Raw genomic sequence first — 20,347 nt, 5'->3', positions numbered from 1 at the left:
AAGTCAGGCAAAAAAACCTGTTTAAAATACACAATGCAAAGGAGTGATTTACATAATCAGTAATGGCATAGACTAGCAAATACTTTAAAGGAGAGAAAGGCTAGATTTGTCATTTGCCACCTAGATCCGAAATGATATTCCCGTCTCCTGAATACCAAAGTAGCTGCTTTCACTTAATAACAAAATAACACACACACAAAATAATAAAAGCTGCAGTTTTTCTCCCTTTGCCTTCCTTTATCTGCTTGTATAGTATACATTGAATAATCAATCTAACTTTGTTTCTGGTATTCTTTTTCAAAGTTTTTCAAATCACAGGTGGTACAGATGAGGAGGGTATAGAATCAAAGGGTCAGGGCTAGGCTGAGGCAAGTGAGTCTTCCAGGGGAAGGTACCCAAGCCTTGAGGGAGAGTGCGGGCTGGCCTCTTGAAAGGGCACAACACTTCCAGCCCTAGGTTCTCTAACCATATCCCTGTCAAGGTCAAGTAGCTCAAAGTTCTCTAACATTGCCCTCACCTTAAGTAACAGAAGCACATAAGCTCTTTATTCATTGCATAAATAATTTATCAAGAAATTACTCTGTGCCCTGCATTCAAATTCCAGAGCAAACACCTGTTTTGGAGGAGGTTTTCTTTTCCCCACTCAGAAATGACCATCAACCATGATCAATGCTAGGAATATAGCAGTAAGGGACATGTGGTTGGTCCCTGTCTTCGTGGAGCTCATGTTCTGCTGGGGAAAAGATTGTCCTGGCAGAGCAACAGCACTCAGAGTTCATGAGGAGTAGCCCAGAAGGAGCAAGAGTGGTGTATACTGCTTGGTGAATGCCCTAGGAGAGGTGGAAGTTTCCAGATAGAGGGAACAATTTAGTGATAAGTATAAGTATTGCATGAGCTCCATTAAGATTCTGAAGCCACGTGCAGTAGGGCTGCTTTAGCTGGATTGGGTAGTATGAGATTAAAACAGTTATAAATTCTTAAACATATGTTGAATTCTATTTTATACCAGGTTGGGAAAAACTTCAGCCTGCATTTGACAGATGTGAGAATGGAGGTTCAGAGAGGTCAGATGACTCCAAAATCATACAGTTAGTTCCCAGAGTCAGAACTGGGAACTATGACTCCCAGCCTAGTGCTCTTGCCACCACAGCCCTACCACTTTTCCCTGAGCAACAGTTGAGATTGGCTTTTTATTTGCTTGATTTTGTTTTGGAGTGGTTTTGTCTCTCCAGCAGATTCTTCTGTTGATCCCAAACCTTGTCACTCTCTTCAGGAAGCAGTCAGGCAGATCTTCTCCCTTGTTGGCGTCGGCAAGGGCACCTCAGTCAGGCCCTGAGTGTGTGGTTGGACTCATGCCAGTATGTTTGACACCACCCTTGGCTTGGCACAAGCGCTCCCTCCTGGCAGAGTTCACCTAGCCTAATTGCTTGTTTTATATCCCAGCTGCCTGACATATGCCAAACCCAAGTGTTGACTCACTGGTGTCAGAGAAAACTACACGGGGGCATTTCACGTTGGCTTTTGTGAGCTCTAGCAAGTAAGTGGAGATCGTAATTCATACATTTCTGGAACTCAGAACCTAACACAGAGCCTGGCTCATAGTAGGCGCCTGATTTTTTGTGAAGTTAAAGGAATTTTAGTGACTGCAGGTACATAACACAGTAGTAAGATTAAGGCCTTAGAAGTAAGAAGACCTAGCTTTAGTGTCAGCTCAGCCAAGTGAATTCATTTCTGGGTGACCTCGAGCAAGTCTTCTTCTCTCTTTCAGTTACTTGATTGTTTTTCACTTAACAAACACTCTGAGAGCAGCATCCCATGCTTGTCCTCTCTGGAGATGTGGTCCAGCCCTCCTCTGGCTCACACGTAAACATGTGAGATGGCTATATAATGCGAATGGTCATATAATGATGGTCATAAACATATGACCATCAAATATTAGAGAGATACTTATAAGGTGTATAAAAGCCCAAAGGAGGGGGTGATTCATTGTGTCAGGAAAAGTTGATGACAACCTTACTGAGGTGGTGACAGCTTAGATGAGACTCTAAGGACGAGTAGAAAATAACAGCCCAAAACTCCATTACACCAAGACAGTGACCATGAGGAAGCAAATCATGTCAAATAGAGGACTGGTAATAGAGGATCATATGAGCTAGCTGGGAAGCCAAGTTGGTCACAGTGATTTGCTCCCACGTTAATGGTTTTTCACTAAGGCAGTTAAGGCAGTCTTCCATTGTGGAGTTCTATGTTCAAAGCAGCAGCTATTTCTTAGCCACATCTCCAGCCCTGAGCGAGTGCCCAACCCTCAGTGTAGGGTCAGTGTTCCAGTGGCATGCAGAAGCCAGCTTGAACCAGTTCGCAAGAACTGATTATTAAATGTTCAGAAATTCTGCAAGCTGGTTGTTAAACACAGCCATTATTAAAAATTAAATTATATAAAATTAAATAAGGTACATTAAAAACAAAGGTAAAAAATACTCAAAACTTACTACTTTCTAATTATTTTGCCATGTTTGATGTTACGTTTGCTCTTGAGGTTACTCAGGACCATCGCGTCTCCACGGTGGCAGTACCGCATAATGGCATCCTCCTGTGTGTCTCTTCCCACCTCTGTGTTCAGTGGCATCTCATTGGTAGCTTGAAAACAGCCATGATGAGAGTATTTACACCACAGAAATGAGCAAACGCTGCAACTGAAGCTGGTTTTCTTTTCTTTTTCTTTCTTTTTTTTTTTCAAAAGTCGGTCATTAAACATTTGCCAGCACCCCACTGATAGTATCCATTAAATAAATGGATGCAGAAAGCAAGCACTGGGAAGCCCAGCACTCACATCTTTTCAAACCTCCCAGGACAAATGCATGTGGCACAAGACACAATTCAGAGGCCCCCACCAAGCTGACTTCCCATCTCCTTTGTTCCAGGGAAGGCTTTATGTTAATCTGGGCTTTCCTGACAACTGAAAATCATGAAAACAGAACAGGGATGGAAGTGTTTTTCTCCAGGATTTAATTCCTGAGCCAAATGCCTGTGTTGGCAAGAGGCCTCTATGGCCTATCAGCGTCCAGGGAGTCAACCTAATCTTCCCCAGAATCCAAAAGCAATCCACGGGAGCCCAGGCTAAACTTGCATCTGCTCTGGCTTGCCGAGTTGGAGGCTACATGGTAGCCAAATGGTGCCGATTCAATGTTTCCCAATTATCAGGAAATCCCCAAAGAGAGATCAGTCAGAGGAGGCTGGCCTGCATGTGTATTAGGGGCAGCAGCCAGGACAGCCCCAGAAAGGAAGCCATCCCCCCAGGACTGGTTTCTGTCCAGGCAGAATCCAGAGGCACATATGTCTGGAGAAGGCTGGATGGTGGCCAGCGTCAGGAGATGAGATCTGTCAGTAATTCTCTGGAAGGACAGAGTTCCAGCAATACGAAATTCAATTGTCCTCCATTAAAGAAAACATCTCTCAGCACCAGCTGAATACAATCGGTGGAATAAATCTTCCCCATTAGCGGAGAGATAATTTCACATAAACACATTGGAAGACCTTCAGAGCAGAATTGAAAGTCTTTGCTGAGCCTCACCCGCTTAACTTGTTTGCTGTGTAATTGCATTTAGACCAAGGGCCTCGGAAGGAAACCACTGACTGAATTAGCATTAACCAGATTGTGTGGAGTGAGGTGAGGAGGGTGGGGTGGGGTGGGGAGTCTGGTGCATTGTGGGTAGTTGTTCTTGCCTTCAGAAAGGACAAGCTGACACTAGTGAGACCAGATGCTTTACAAGCCTGGTGTTAATTGCTTTTCTCATCCAACAGAGAAAAGTTTATCACTCTAGGAAGGTAGAGGTGTGGGTACTTCATACGGCAGTTACTGAATTTGAGATCTTTTTTTAATGAATGCCCATGGGCCTCGTCAGTAGCTCTTCCCTAGGCCAGAAGAAAAAGCCTTCTCACCTGAGGTGAATAGAGAAGGTTATGTGGTGCGCAGCACCTGCGTTTTTGACTCAGATGTCTTTCAGCGAGGGCTTTCTCCCCAATGTGTGGATCCTTGAGGACATTGCACCAGCCAGTGCCTTCATTTCCACCCATGGCCAGTGGCAAGTGACTGGTTAGAGTGGGACCCGGAGTGGTGAGGCCCAGGTTCAAGTCCTGCCTCTGTCACCTGCTTTCTATGGAGCTTTGGGCACATAATATAACCTCTCTGGAAACCAGTTTCCTCTTCCATACAATAAGAAAGTTCCACTAACTTAGGGATCTTCCAACTGACTTCTGCAGACATGGAAACTCCACAGAGTTGCCTTCAAAATCACCCCAAGGGAGAGGAGGCCTCCACCCCGACTTCATCCAGGGTAGATCTTTTCATTCGTTTTCCACTTTGGAGTCCTTATAAAATGTCATCTACCCTAACGTTTCTGTTTCTTAATGTTTGAAAAGCCACCATTCTAGATGATCTCTAGTTGTCCCATTTATTTGCTCAACCACCGTATTTTCAATGGCAACCTAGCATTTGTTAGACATAGTTCAGGCACTGTGAGGAGAAAGAAAGAAATCTTGACCTACCCTCAAAGAGCTCAGGATCTAGTGGAAGGGAGAAGTGTGTATGGTTTGGTAGAGTATCAAGGTGTCTGCATCAGGTTTTGTGGGAGAGAGGAACTAGTTCTGATTAGGGACATCAAGAAAGGCTTCAAGGAAGAGGTGTCATTAATAGTTGGCTCTTCAAGGGTGAGATAGTTGGGAGAGGAGTGCAGGAATGACATTTTAGGCAGATGGAAGAACGTTGCACAGACAGAGGCACTAAGCAACATTTGCCTGGCAAGTTTGGGAAAAGCAGGTAATTTCTTGTCCAAAATATAGAGTAAGAGTGGGAGGAGGGATATTGGGAGAAGTGTCAGGTTCCAAAACTCACTCTGAGAGCATGCTAGCATCTGTCCTTCTCCTGTCTCGAATGTCAGATGAAAGGAAGTACCTTCTCTCCTGCTCACTTTTTTGTATGTTCACTTCCAATGAGACTGTTAGTAACAGTAATAGCCATTGTAATTTGTGGAGCTTACCCTATACCAGGATGAAAAAACAAAGCCTCAAAGAACTGGCACATGCCTACTGAAGTTCAGAGAGCTAGGAAGTGGCAGAGCCAAGATTAGAACCCAGATCATTGAACTACACATCCACACACAGGACTAGGCGATATTGCCCTCTGTGATCAGCTGTATCTCCTTACAGCATAATACAGTATCCTTAGAAAATAACCTCCGAGTGACATCATTGAATCACCTGCCAATAGTAATTCTCTCAAGGACACTTTGATGCCCTAAACTGAGGTGATATTTTTTAAAGATTATTATGCATCTTGAGTGAACACCATGAGCCCCTGGGTACAAGATGTGTCTGAGTGACTGATTTTCTGGCTTCTGGCCTCTCGGGGTTCCCTGCCAGCCAGGGCTCTGACCATGAAAGGTGTATCATGTTTATTCTCTCTTCTCTTCCCACAGGCATGCTTGTGTTATTCGTGGCCAAGTGATGACATCGGATGGAACCCCCCTGGTTGGTGTGAACATCAGTTTTGTCAATAACCCTCTCTTTGGATATACAATCAGCAGGCAAGATGGCAGGTAGGAGACCTTCTATGAGCCAGAAACAGTGAAGGTCCCGCTCTTGTGGTCTTGCCATATAGCTGCTGCTGGACAGATAATGTGGAAAGAGGATGGGTCTTGGATTCAGAGGGCCTGAATTCAAATGCCCAGCTCTGCAGCTTACTAATTGTATGACCTGGTACCTAACTCTGGCCTATGTCCCTTTGACTCTAGATTTAGCAGTTTCTTCTCATTTGGTTCTCAGAGTAAGGAGAGGGTACCTTATACATATCCTGCTCCATGACTTATGATATAAAACAGTCATGCAAACCACTTTCTACAGAACAGACAGCTTGAGAAATCTCAGCCATTCCTGTTGTGTGGTTTCCATCCTGCAGCTGCTTAGATCTATGCAAGCCATTTGGGTAATGACAGAATTCTGACCTTTGAATTCCTCCAAGAACCATCAGCAGAATGAAATAAAGCTTCCTTAATGGCCCTAGCTCTCCCACCTGCTGTGTGTCCTAGGCTAACTCTCCTTACCTCTCTGTGTCTTGGCTTCATCTGTTAAATGGTCCTAATGCTGTTTATCTCACAGATTGGTTTTGAGGGTTAGAAGATATGGTGGATGGGGAAGCACCTGGCGCATAGTACGTGGTTAACAAATCTTAGTTCCCCACCCCACTTCGATTCATTGCTGTATTTCCAGTGTCTGGCACATAGTAAGTATACAATAAATATTAGCTATTTGTTAAAATTGCAGATTATTGAATGAGTAAGTGATGGTGACAGGACAGGCAATGAGAATATTTTGGAGAAAAGGAAAAAAGGAGGAAAGTGGAATATTTAGGCTGTCAGTGGTGACAAGTCCTCTATTTTTAATAAAACCAGGTGGTGGCAGTCCATCTGGCTAAGCGTGGGCCCATAAGGTTGATTTTCACTCTGTGTTGGAAATTATGCTCCAGCTTGATTGATTTTAGCACCTCTTTAATCCAATATCAGATGTGAACATGTCCCGGCCGAGGTGATAATGAAGTAGAGGCTCATCTGTTTGTAGACATGTGTGCCTCTTAGATGGGGTTGGCAAGCTTGGCATGGGGTGCCCCCTCCCCACCTCTCACTCCATGTGAATAGGAAGAGGCCCAGCTGGAAGACATTAGTGGCCAGTCTTCAGGGATAAACTGGCCAGGCCAGGCCACTGTTCCCTACCCTATACACCTTCCCACCCAGGAAGGCCCTCGTGAAGACTCCCACTACAGCATGAAGGATGCTGCCTGCTGTATGAAAGTGGCAGATGTGAGCCTCCTAGGCAACAGGTATTCTGACCACATTATTACCTGCTGTGAAACATTCATCCAAAAGGAGTCTTTCAGGGCTGACTTTTGCCATGAAACTTGCCAGTCACTCCTGTGAGATGGCAAATCGTCAGTCCTTATGCCCTGTTGTGGTTGGTTAGAGTAGATTCATAAAACACACCGAGTCTGGCATAAGTTCAGTGGCCTTTGGGGAAAGCTCAGTCTCTGACACTTCCTGATTCCTCCTGTTTGTGCTTCCTCTACAATTTCTACTGCCCACTGAGAGCATGGAGCTAAATATCAGCCCTGTTTCCTGCATCATCCTCCTAAATTACATCACGTAGCCAGAATTGCTGCAACACAGCTTGAATTTCAGATCAATTCTTACCAATGCATTTTGGGGCTCAAATTTTCTTCCCAACTCAGCCACTGCATAATGTATGGGAAAGTTATCACTTGTTCTCTTAGTATCCAAAAATCTCTGTTTGTTATATGTGAACAGTTATCACTGCCCTTCCACCCTTCCTTAACTCACCTTCTTTCTTACCTCCAGTACCGTAGGAAAAACCATAAGACTAAGAGATATAGTCTGGAAACAACAGTGTGCACAAGTGGACTGAAAGTCCAGGGACATGTATTCTTCGCTTTCCAGGAAGGCACCATGATACTTGCCCTCATCCAGCTCCCCCACCCCTACTCACATGCGCTTGCACGCGCGCGCACACACACACACACATACACACACACACACACACACTTGCTGAAATCCCAGACTTCACACCTTAACAGGAGCTTACAAACAGAAAACAGTAGCAGAGAAGTTAGCCAAAGAGATCATTTAAAAAATGGAAAATAGAGGCCATGAAGAAAAACTAAAAGAATAGCAGGCAAGAGATGTAGATTAGGCTCATTGAATTAAAAATTGGGGGCCAGGTGCAGTGGCTCACATCTGTAATCCCAGCACTTTGGTAGGCCACGGCGTAAGGATCACTTGAGCACAGGAGTTCAAGACCAGCCTGGGCGTTCAAGACCAGCCTAGGCAGCATGGCAAAACCATGTGTCTATCAAAAAAACATACAAAAATTAGCTGGGTGTGGTGGCATGCACCTGTAGTCCCAGCAACCCAGGAGGCAGAGGTGGGAGGATTGCTTGAGCCCAGGGAGGTCAAGGCTTCAGTGAGCCATGATTGCCCCACTGTACTCCTGCACTCCAGCCTGGGTGACAGAGTGAAACCCTGTCTCAAAAAAAAAAAAGAGAGAGAGAAAGAAAGAGAAAAGAGAGAAAGGGAGAAAAGGGGAAAGGAAAGGGAGAAAGGGGGAAAGGAAGAAAAGAAAGGAGAGGAGAGGAGGGGAGGGGAGGGGTGGGAGCCAAGACAAGGGAATGTGTGAGGCCCTGTGCTTTTCCCATCTATTATCCCATGTGTATAATCAATAACCCTGCCAAATGATTATGATCATCAGCTTCATTTTACAAATGAGAAAACTGAGGCTTGGAAAGGTGATATAATTCACCCATGGAGCAAGTAGTAGTGTTCAGAATGGCCCTGCGCTGTTTGGGCTTCATATGATAACCAGGCCTTCCCTTTGGGGTCACATTCACATTCATGTCCAAAGCAGGGTTTCCCCTCCAGAGGAGCGGGCCTAGCCCCAGCTCATTACTTGCTCTTGGCAAGGCCAGCTGCCCCCTGCTTGCTCACTGCCTTGGGAATATGTCTTTTCATGTTTGTCTTTCCTCCCTCCTCACATACAACCTCTCATGAAGGGAGCTTATAAGTCTGGCTAAAATTCTGTTTGACAGTTAAAAATGTTCTATCAAGGCACAGATGCTATTCAGTTCTGTGACAGAAAAATTGTTCTTTGAGTATTTCCCCAAAACCATGGGTACTCTCCTGGAGAGCCAAAACCTGAATTATTGATTCAAAATAAACCCCACCCCAGGTGTTTCTCTATCATTGAATGATGGTGGTACTCAACTTCACCTAAGTGAATGAGGAACAGGCAAACGGGTGATAGCTCCTGCAAAGGGTGGAAGAGTCAGGCTTTGGAGCTTGCAGCCCCGAATCTGGGGATGCCATCTACCAAGAGCAGAACTTGACACTAGGACAGGATGGTTCCATGCGGAATCCTTGCAGTCTCTGGAGGAGAGAAGAGCAAGCTGCAGCAATGGGCCCATTCCCACATGGTGGATTTATCAGAGTCAAGATCAGATCCTGCATTGAGGTCTCTCACACCAACTGCACAGATGAACCTTAGATTTAACTGCAGTAACAGCCAAAGTAAGAAGGGAGGTAGGGTGTTTAGTAGATGTCAGTTCAGGAGCAGCTGATGCTGTCACTCATGCATTTATTGCATCAACTTTTAAGCATCAAGCACTGGGCTAGTTTCTGAAAAGACAGAGGACTCGATGTCCCTGGGCCAGAGAGCTCAACAAGCAATGACAGTGCAATGCCATGTGTGTGGGGCGGTGGAACCCAGGGAGGAAGCTGGAATTCTGACTGGGTAAGGCTGTGTGGGGGAGGTGAAGTTTGAGCTATCCAGTTTGATACTTAGGAGTTCTCCATCCAACAAAGCCAATTAAGACAGGCTTTGAAAATGCCTACTACAGCCAGGGTGTGACAGAAGGAATGGACTAGTTTGAAGTCACCCAGGAGATAGACATCAGGCCCAGTGAATAAGAAGCTGGAAAGAGAGGGACCCACACTCAATTTAAAAAAAAAAAAAGTTCTAACAGTCAGAACTAACCTAAAACAGAACAGTCCTCCTGTGGATATAGCAATCTCCTCATCTCTGGAATTGCATACGTAGGAACTGAATGAGCCCTTGATGGTGGTTCTATAGAAGGAACTGATGCATCAGATGGGAGGGGAGCTAGGTCAGATGACCATTAAGTTCCTCTCCAGTGGTTCACCTATTACTTGATTTCAACTTTCTGTTTTAAGAAGAGAAAGGACACAAAATTCTAGTCTTACATCTTTTTATTTTTTATTTTTTATTTTTTTGAGACAGGTTTCACTCTGTCACCCAGGCTGGAGTGCAGTGGTGCAATCTCAACTCACTGCAACCTCTGCCTCCCAGGTTCAAGCCATTCTCCTGCCTCAGCCTCCCGAGTAGCTGGGATTACAGGCGCCCACCATCACTCCCTTTTGTATTTTCAGTTCACATCACTTTTGTATTTTTAGTAGAGACGGGGTTTTAGCATGTTGACCAGGCTGGTCTCGAACTCCTGATCTCAGGTAATCCGCCCTCCTCGGCCTCCCAAAGTGCTGGGATTACAGATGTGAGCCACCATGCCTGGCCTAGTCTTATGTCTTATTGCATGATAGGGCTTTAAGTAGCAGCCGTGCTATACCCTCTTCTTAATTCAGCAGACCCAGCCTGCCGGATTAGTGATGTACCTTGGTTCACATGTGGCCCTCTTTTCCCATTATCTATAATTTGAGTCCACCTGGCTTCTAAACATGTGGCTGTAGAACCCTCAAATCAGGTTCCATGTGGGGCTGGGCAGTGTCAGAAACATTGGGTGTACAAATAGGGAGGAACTCAGTTTTCTTCAATGTTCAGAAAGTAAAAGTGCATGCCAAGGTTTGGATGGGAAAGTGCCTTGCTAGGTTTGTCTGCAAGTGATTGGAGTTAAGATGCCAGCACCAAACAGAGCTGCCAGTATGTTTCTGGCTGGGTCCTGTTTGGGCACAAGATATTCTGGGGTGAGGCAAGGAAGACTCTGCCTGTACAATCCCCACAAGCCTGAAACAAGAGGGGCTTAGCAGGGGGTCATCTAGGATCAGGGAAGGCCTGGAGACCATCATAGAGCAAACCCATTTGGTGTCACATTGAAGACAGAACTAGGACTAGGAAGGCAGGTTTCTCCTCAGACCTCCCCAGCATCCTCAGAGGCTGATGAACAGAGGCTGGGCTGCCAGCTCTCCAGATGCTGTCACAGTGATCTCATCTCAACTAGGAGGCTGGCACTCGGTCTTCTGGTTCTCCTTTCACTTGTAAGATACTGTGTTTCTAATTGAGCCATCTTTAAACTGCTTAGCTATTTTGTAATTGCAAAGGCCTTTGTTGAGTAATCTATCACAATTAGAGCTAAGATTGCTGTGGAGTCATAGAATCTTAGAGACTTAAGAATAATCCATTTGAGCCTTTGCATTTTACAGATGAAAAAAATGAGGATCAAAGAGGCTAAGTGACTTACCCAAGATCACATAATAGTTGAAGACAGAGCCAGGACCAGGCTTGGGGTTCTAACACCCAGATCAGGGCTTGCCCCACTTTATTCACTGACTTTTCACTGGGCTTCAGCTCTGACATGGTTGAAAGGCCCTAAGTACCAGCAGCACCACTGTCAGCTCTTGTGTATCCTGAAAAATGGCTCTCCATAGCAGTGGTTCATTTCAGCAAATTCTCTATGTGAATCATTGTATGGGGTAAAAAAAAAAACTGCTTTCTAAAATCACTGCCATTGTTTGGAGCTGCAGTCAAATATTTAGGCATTAGAGCCTCCCTCAAGAAATGCTGAGACCCTTTGGTGTAATTTTCTACCCTTTTTTTGTCTCTCTCTTTCTCATCCTGGTTCCTGCTCTTCCTGCTCCCCGCCCCTTCTCAACCTTCCCCTCCCAAACAGCTTTGACTTGGTGACAAATGGCGGCATCTCCATCATCCTGCGGTTTGAGCGGGCACCTTTCATCACACAGGAGCACACCCTCTGGCTGCCATGGGATCGCTTCTTTGTCATGGAAACCATCATCATGAGACATGAGGAGAATGAGATTCCCAGCTGTGACCTGAGCAATTTTGCCCGCCCCAACCCAGTCGTCTCTCCATCCCCACTGACGTCCTTCGCCAGCTCCTGTGCAGAGAAAGGCCCCATTGTGCCAGAAATTCAGGTACCCAGCTTTCCTAATTGCATTCCACCATGCTTTTATTTCATTTTGGGGGTGGAGGAGGATCTCAGAGACAGTGGAAAGAGAAAAAACACCTCTGTAGGGCTTGGGTCAGGTCCCATCAGCCTATTATGCAAAATCCAGCCACCAAACCCCACAGCAGGCATGGTGTAAGGGCATGAGGGGCACCCCTCTTACACATGGAAAACACATGAGTGCCTGGAACTGCCTGGCACACTCTGGTTTATACTAAATTCTCTCTCCTGGTTAGTTCACTTCTGCCTACTTTCCTTTTCCCCAGCCTCCTGTGTCCCTCTCTCATTATTTCTGTTAAAACTATTTAAAATAAATGGTTCTACCAAGAGGAATGTGCCAAAGGATCCCGAAGAGTGAGCATTATAATAAAGATTAAATGAGAAAAATGTATATGAGATGCTTAGCACAATGTCTGTCACCTAATAAGTACTCAATAAATTTTAGCTATTATTATTAAGATTATTTAACACACGCTGCCTTCATGCCAATTAAGGATTGCCTTGGCTCGAATCTGTACGTACAACTGCTTTACTTAACTATCATTAAAAGAAAGTAATTGGGAAAGATGCATTTTAATCTGATGGAAATCAAGATAGATATTTTCACCTAACAAAGCTCTGCCAGTTGAATTTCATTCGCTGTCCCCAGCCCAGTTTCTAACGGCAGCAGTGAAGGCCTGAGGAAGAGGAGAGATGTCAGTGTAGAAGCCCAGGAGAAGTCCCGGTTGTCTCACCTGCCTGATGAGAACTCAGGCAATGTGCCTATTAATGGATTGCGGGCGCTGGTGGAGCAGGGAGTTTATACATTTTTTTGTGTATATTTCATGCCTGGCTGAGCAAACACCTTTCCGTGCATACCCTGTTGAGTGGCTTCCGATGCCAGCCAACAAGAAGGACATACAATCATTTTGAAATTCTCATTGCACTCACAGGTTGAAACCTCCTTTTCAGAGATTCAGCGCCTGTCTCCTGTCTCAACTACCAGGCTGACCTTTCTTATGAAATGGTTGTCAGTGGAGACAGAGCTTGCTGGAGAGAAGTAATTTGTTACTCAACCCTGGCTCAGCTCCAGCTAGACATTTTTCCCAGGAGCAGGGACTCTGGAACAAATGGGGTTAAAGGTCACACCCTCTTTACAGTGCTCCCTGAGCTGGGTGCCTGCACATTCAGTTAGGGCAAAAATCTTGCTTATTATCAGATTCATGAAATACACATAAACAAACTCTTGGATTTTCCCAGTCCTCTCACAGGTTAGCCTTTGCAAGTGCTGGGAGATATGAATTTTAAAGGGTATGTTAAAGAAGGTAAATATTTTTGAGAGCATCAGGATGGCACTTCAGTCATGCCAGGGGCTCACCAGGGTATAAGTCCTGCTTTGCCTCAAACTTATAAGCTGTAGTTTAGGAAGATCGCCTTAGTTTAAGCCCAATCCCTAAAATTTCCTGTGTTCAGGAGAATGGGGTGAGGGTAAACGTTCACACTTGTCTATGAAATGGACAGGATGAAAAAGGCCCAGATCCACTGTAAACGTAGGGTAGAATAGCCATTGTCCCTTGAATAGATACATTAGCCTCAATTGATTTAATGTTCCTTTCTTGAAACAGAGCCCAGAGCATCAAGCTGATAAAGTTATCTGCTTTTGCTGTCTGCTTGGGCATGCTGGCATTCATTTAAACTTTCCAACTTAGAACTAGGCTCATTGCACCCAGTAGCTAAGTGACCTGAGCATTCCCCGGGTCATAGCCTTCCCCACTCTGTCCATCTGGCACTGGAGCTGGGGCCCAGAGTGGCCAGAAGCTCCATGCAGCCAGTCCAACCTCTCTCTGTGGATGAGCTGGGGCTGTGAACCACAGGTCCTGCCAGGCTGTGGTCTGAACTCTGCATAATTATTTGTTTGGTCAACATCGCGTAGTCTCTGTTTAATTTCCCGAAAAGAAAGTCATTTGGAACAGATCTCATTTGAGGAAAGTTTTGAGAGAGAAACCATCCTTCCTGCTTAGGCAGCTGGCCGCAGCAGTCTGTCTTCATGGCATCCCTGCTGCCAGCACCACCACCAGCAGCAGCAGCACTGCGTGCCACCTGACAGCGTTTCTGTGCTAGGCACTTTACCTATGTGACCTTTCTCAGTCCTCACACAAAGCCAGTGAGGAGACTGAGATGCAGAGGTTCTGTGAGCTTTCTAGGATAACACAGCTTGAGAACCAGTGGCAATGTGATCTAAGTATTTTATATGCATATCCTATGTATTCCTCTCAAAACTGCAGTGACATGAGTGCTGTCATCCCTGTTGTACAGAGCAGGAGGCTGAGGCTTGGCAAGGTGAGGTGACTCCTGCAGGGTCACCACATGAAAACTGGCCCCAGATACCAGGTCCTCTGACATGTTTTACTCCTCCCCAATCTTTCTCCCATCTCATTTATGCTTTTCCCTTCCTCCTCCTCCTCCTGCTTCTCTTCACCCTCTGCTTCCCCTCTTCTTTCCACTGTCTCCTCTTTTTTTCCCCTCCTCTCTCCTTCTACCTTTCCCTCTACCCCCTGAACACCCAGAGTCCATGGGGCCACACCATCTTCCCTCCACTGGGTGAGTCGACGACCGTCCCTTGCTGTGATCTGCCTCTGCTTTCTAGGCTTTGCAGGAGGAAATCTCTATCTCTGGCTGCAAGATGAGGCTGAGCTACCTGAGCAGCCGGACCCCTGGCTACAAATCTGTCCTGAGGATCAGCCTCACCCACCCGACCATCCCCTTCAACCTCATGAAGGTGCACCTCATGGTAGCGGTGGAGGGCCGCCTCTTCAGGAAGTGGTTCGCTGCAGCCCCAGACCTGTCCTATTATTTCATTTGGGACAAGACAGACGTCTACAACCAGAAGGTGTTTGGGCTTTCAGAAGCCTTTGGTAAGCCTCCCGGCTGCGGGACTCAGAGAATAGCACTTGCAGGGAGGACTCTTTCTACCTCCCTAGTTCCTTCTTCCTTCCTTCCTCTTCTCAGATCAAAAATACCTAAGGCTTAATTGACCTTTAAGACCTGTCCGTGACTGGCCAGGACCTAAAAGAATGTGAACTGAACGACCTGAATGTAGAAAACCCGACCATTACAATGAGGCTACAGAACCAAAGGGCCCTGAAAAGTGCTGTGCTGGCTTGTGAGGGGCTAAAAGAGGTCATGTGCCACAAAGGCAGGGCCAGGTGGACATTGCCTGGCCACCCCACAGCCATCCTGTGGGAACTTACCCATTAAAATAGGAGAGCTAAAAAATGGTTTCTTTCATTTTTTTTTTTTTTTGAGGTGCAGTAACTAAGATTCTTCCTCCATCAAAAATGCTTTTTGGCCTCTTTACCCAGTCAGAGAGGTCATCTCTTTGTTTTTGTAATTGCTATCTCTTTGTAAGATGAAACAGAAGTTGGCTGTAGCCTCACCTGGAGTCCTAGCCTCTCTTGGCGCTTGGGCTTCCAGGGGCTGGCTGTATGCATTTCTGCTTCCAGATTAGAGGAGGTCCTAGGAAGGGCTCAGAGCTAGACTCTCAGCAGGCCTAAGCCTGCGGAGCTGATCCACCAAGCACTTAAGAGTAACCATCCAGCAAATCCCTTCTCGTCTTGAACCCCACTCCAATTTCATTCCCTTAGGTTCAGCAAAGGTAGAGATTCAGCAAAGGCAGAATGAGGAAGCAGAGAGTAATGTTTTTAGAAAGGAAGGAAGTGGGGAAGGAAGGGAGGGAAGGAGGAAGAGGAAGAGAGGGAGGGAAGGAGGCGGGAAGAGGGAAGGGAGGGAGGGAGGAGAAGCAAGGAAGGGAGGGAGGAAGAGGGGGGAAGAAGAGGAGGAGAGACGTGGGAAGGAAATAAAAGAATGTTGCTTGAGCACCTACTGTGGGCAATGTGTGCCCCTGTACATTAGTATCTCCATTAATCCTTATACTCTGTGAGTCAAAAATTGTCACCCCCAAATTCTGCATTAAGAAGCTGAGGCCCAGTGAGATGACTTCCCAGTGAGATGCACAGCTAGAAAGGAACAGAGCTGGATTTATTCCAGATCTTTCCTATGGGTTCGCATACAATCCTACCAAACAAGGGCACAGTGGGAGCAAAGGTGCCATCTCTCACTGTTCATGATCCCTTCTGTAGATCAAGCCACTTCTGTCATCTTTTTTAAAATGAGGCCTTATAACCTCTTGAGAAAAAATGAGCACTTCTAGTGCCCGCCAGTCAGTTAAAAAGGGAAGTGACTGGGCTGCAGTCACTTTCCTAAGATCACAAGTGACCGCAGTGGCTGCTTAAGGAACTCAAGGCCATGGGGGAAGGGGTCACAGGGACGTCTTCCAGCCCATTCCCCCGTTGCCATAAATGGTCAGCAGTCTTTTATGGCATCTACAAGAAACTTTAAGGAGCTGCTCAGTTGTTAATTCCTGTCTTGAACATGTAGTAGAATATTGTCCACTGGAAAATAGTGCCTGCCCAGAAAGACGCTTGGAAGAAATAGCATTCCTGTCTCTGCTGGTTCCTTTCCATAGTCCAGTTACAGGACTTTTTACACACCCAGGGTCAGGGAGGCTGTCATGTTTAGCCTTCATCCCAATGACCTTCTAAGGGGTCCTGGATTTATGAAACAAAAATAAATCCAGGGGATTTCCAAGCTTTGAAACCTCAAAGTAACTTCCAGCTTTTTAAAAGTAATCCAACTAAGTTCCTTTTCTATATGTTCATTGTAAATGACTTTAAACATTTTTCCTAATTTAAAAAACACCATAGTCGTTAATAAAAATTTGAAAAATGGACAAAAATAGAAAAAAGTCATATGTGATTCTGTAAACAAATACAACTAGTTTTCTTTTTTCATACGTAATTTCTTTTTTTTTTTTTTTTTTTGAGACGGAGTCTCGCTCTGTCATCAGGATGGAATGCAGTGGCTCACTGCAACCTCTGCCTCCTGGGTTCAAGCGATTCTCCTGCCTCAGCCTCCCGAGTAGCTGGGACTACAGGCGCCCGCCACCACACCCAGCTAATTTTTGTATTTTTAGTAGAGACGAGGTTTCACCATGTTAGCCAGGATGGTCTCCATCTCCTGACCTCGTGATCCGCCCGCCTTGGCCTCTCAAAGTGCTGGGATTACAGGCGTGAGCCACCACGCCCAACCCATAATTTCTTTTAATGCAAATTACCATATATAACCAGTCTTTTCAACTGAGCATTGCTCCATAAGCATTTCCCAGGTCACCACATTCTTCTTCACTGTGATTTCCAGTGGCGTCATAGTATTCCTACGGTGGATGCACTTGGGTTTGCTCACCCTCTCACCCCTCTTGAACCTTTAGATTACATCTAACTTTCCAATATTAAGTAATGTGGTGAAGACTTTTGTGCACAAAGTATTTTCCATACTATATTAGTCCGTTCTCGTGTTGTTATAAATACCTGAGACTGGGTAATTTATAAGAAAAGAGGTTTAATTGGCTCATGGTTCTGCAGGCTGTACAGGAAGCCTGGCAGCATCTGCTTCTGGGGAGGCCTCAGGGAGCTTTGACTCATGGCAGAAGGCAAAGCGGGAGCAGCCATCTTACATGGCAGGAGCAGGACCTGGGGTGGTGGGAGGAGGTGCTACACACTTTTAAACATCTGGATCTCAGGAGAACTTGCTCACCGTGATGAGAACAGCACCAAGAGGATGGTGCCAAGCCATTCATGAGAATCCACCCCATGATCCAATCACCTCCCACCAGGCCCCACCTCCAACACTGGGGATTACAATTAAACGTGAGATTTGGGTTGGGAACACAGAAACAAACCCTATCACGTACTAAAGATTATTTCCTTGGAAGGGATTCACTTAGATCCTTTTAAAGTAATTGGTACATTTGTTTTAACTTTTCCCCAAATGTAAAATTGATCTTCCAAAAAAAAAGAAAAAATAATTAAGGCTCAGCAACCTTGTGTTAGTGTTTCACATCGTTCTGGTTGCCACTTAGAAATATGATCCTTTTTTCCTCTTCTACAAAAGATAAGCCAGGGGCCTTGCCTACAGGTCTAAAGGCCAAAGAGTGGGCTTTGCTCACTTATGCATTTTGCCTCATTCTGTCACCTACAGTTTCTGTGGGTTATGAATATGAATCCTGCCCAGATCTAATCCTGTGGGAAAAAAGAACAGCAGTGCTGCAGGGCTATGAAATTGATGCGTCCAAGCTTGGAGGATGGAGCCTAGACAAACATCATGCCCTCAACATTCAAAGTGGTAAGTGGATTAATAGAATTGCTTGAACCAGGCTGGGGTGGAACCTTGTCTCATATCCCTTGTGCCCTGCCAAACAAAAAATTCACATTTTGAATCCCATAGGCTCCTATGTGGTCAGAGAGCTCAGTCAACAGATAGTGCTTGGATACCTCCTCTGAGCCTGTCACTGTGCTAGGCACTGGGGATGTAGAAATGAATGGCCTCAAGGCTTTATGCCTGTGAGACACAAATACTCACCAGGCAGTTTCAATGTTGTGCCATATGCACCCTGACATCACAGAGGGAGGCACGGGGCACTATGAAGGCTAGAAGAAGAGCACCTCACCCAGCGTCTTGGTTCATGAATGTGTCTGGCAAGAACTCCTGAAATGAGTCTCAGAGGGTCTATAGGATTAGCCCTGTGTATCAAGTAGGGAGAACATTTTAGGCAGAAGGTACAGTATGTGCCAAAGCGCTGAAGGCTAAAAGAAAGTTACTAGAGAGAAGGTTCATTGTGATTTAAGCAGAGGATGACATGAAGGGAACAGCAAAAGACAAAACTTGGGTGTGAGCAGCTGGAACCCAGGGTAAGAAGATTAGGACTTTCAACTTCATCCATGGCAAATGTCAAGCCTCTGCAGGGACTAATGCATGCGAGTGGCACCATCAGATCTGTATTATAGATAACTCACTCTGACCATGAGCCGGGATGGGACAGCTAAATATGGTAATGATGTCAGATATCACCTGCCTGATCTAAAAAGGCAGTGAATGCCCATCAAAGCCACAGCATGTTTTCAGGGGGAATTGACAAACTAATTCTAAAATTTACGATAGAATACAGACTTGTAAATAGCTAATGCAGCCTTTAAGAACAAAGAAGAGGGACCCACCAGATATTAAGCTATCCTAGAAAAACCATATTATCTAAAACTGTGTGGTGCTGGCACAGGAACAGATAAATTGATTCCATGGAATAGAACGCATTCAGAAACTGACCTGGGAAGAGTAATTAAACTAAGCTTTGGCCCCAAGTTTCAGAAAAGCCAAAATAACTGAATTGGAAATAAAGTTTGCTTCTCACTCACCTTACTTCTCACTCTGCAAGTCTGGAGGTAGATAATCCAGGGCTGCAGGGTCTGAGACCCAGGCTCCTCTCTCTCTGTGCTCCACTCAGGCTTTCATCTCCAAAGTCATGATCCAAGGGGACCACTTCAGGTCCAGCCTTCACATCCACTTTCCAGCCAGCAGGAAGGAGGTCAAGGATGAAGAGCAAGTCCCTTGCATTGTCAGGACACCTCCCAGAAGCTGCCCATATCACTTTTACTTACATGCCATTGCAAGAACTTAGTCGTGGATGTAGCTGCCTTGGAGCCAGGGATCGTGGTCTGTTCCAGGCAGTCACGTGCCCAGCTAAATAGCAGGGATTCTGTAACTGCAAAAGAAGGAAAGGGTGGATAGGAAGGAGAAGTTTCTGCCACATACCATGTGTATATAAGAACTTGGAACATGACAGAGATAGCATCATATATCAGTGGAGAATGGATGGGTGTTTTAGAACTTAGTATTGGGAAAATTGGCTCAATATGTAGAGATAAATTAAGTCCTCACTTCACACTATATATAAAATAAATTCAGATGTTTTCTTAAACATCTAAATGTGAAAGATAACACTTTAAAATTGATGGAAGAAAATATTTAAAAGGCCAGGCACTGTGGCTCATGCCTATAATCCCAGCACTTTGGGAAGCTAAGGCGAGAGGATCGCTTGAGGCCAGGAGTTTGAGACTAGCCTGGCAACATAGTGAGACCCCATCTCTACTAAAATAATTGTTATTAAAAAATTAGCTGGCTGTGGTTGCACATGCTTGTGGTCCCAGCTACTCAGGAGGCTGAGGTGGGAGGATCACTTGAGCTCAGGAGTTCAAGGCTACAGTAAGTCAAGAACATGCCACTATACTCTAGCCTGGGCAACAGAGTGAGACCCTGTCTCAATTAAAAAGAAGAAAGGAAAGAAAAAAGAAAAGAAGAGAGAGGAAAGGAGAGGAGAGGAGAAAGGAAGGGAGGGAGGGTAGGCAAGAAAGAAAGAAAGAAAAAGAAAAGAAAGAAAGTAATTAATTAATTAATTAGTGGAGTACTTGTAAAAATCTCAGGAAAGGATTTCCTAAAACCTAACAAAGTACAAACTTTAAGGTAGAAAAATGATTGATTAGAGTATGTAAAAATTAAAGCTATCCATTGAACAAAGGACAGCTTTGACAAAGCTAACAGGTAACAGTTTGGGAGAAGATCCTGATGATCTGTAAGAGCACAGCTCACTTGGGCTTCAGTATGGAAGAGGTGAGGCAGCGGGCAGATGGTCCAGTTTGGAGGCTGTGA

General features: G+C 45.3%; 1 protein-coding gene across 2 annotated transcripts in view; it reads left to right on the top strand.

Annotated features, from left to right (window-relative positions):
• TENM4 (teneurin transmembrane protein 4) overlaps nt 1–20,347 on the top strand; it is a 777,096-nt gene that overhangs the window by 692,327 nt on the left and 64,422 nt on the right. For both annotated transcript variants that reach the window (XM_055356895.2, XM_063693427.1), the window contains 4 exons: nt 5,475–5,594; nt 11,477–11,738; nt 14,397–14,664; nt 17,846–17,989. In XM_055356895.2, coding sequence (XP_055212870.2) covers nt 5,475–5,594; nt 11,477–11,738; nt 14,397–14,664; nt 17,846–17,989 — 794 coding nt within the window. The remainder of the gene's footprint in view (nt 1–5,474; nt 5,595–11,476; nt 11,739–14,396; nt 14,665–17,845; nt 17,990–20,347) is intronic.

The sequence above is a fragment of the Gorilla gorilla genome, chromosome 9 (assembly GCF_029281585.2).
Source record: "Gorilla gorilla gorilla isolate KB3781 chromosome 9, NHGRI_mGorGor1-v2.1_pri, whole genome shotgun sequence".
Taxonomy (NCBI): Eukaryota; Metazoa; Chordata; class Mammalia; order Primates; family Hominidae; genus Gorilla; species Gorilla gorilla.
The sequence above is the reverse complement of the archived record's forward strand: the minus strand, read 5'-3'. Positions and strand labels throughout refer to the sequence as shown.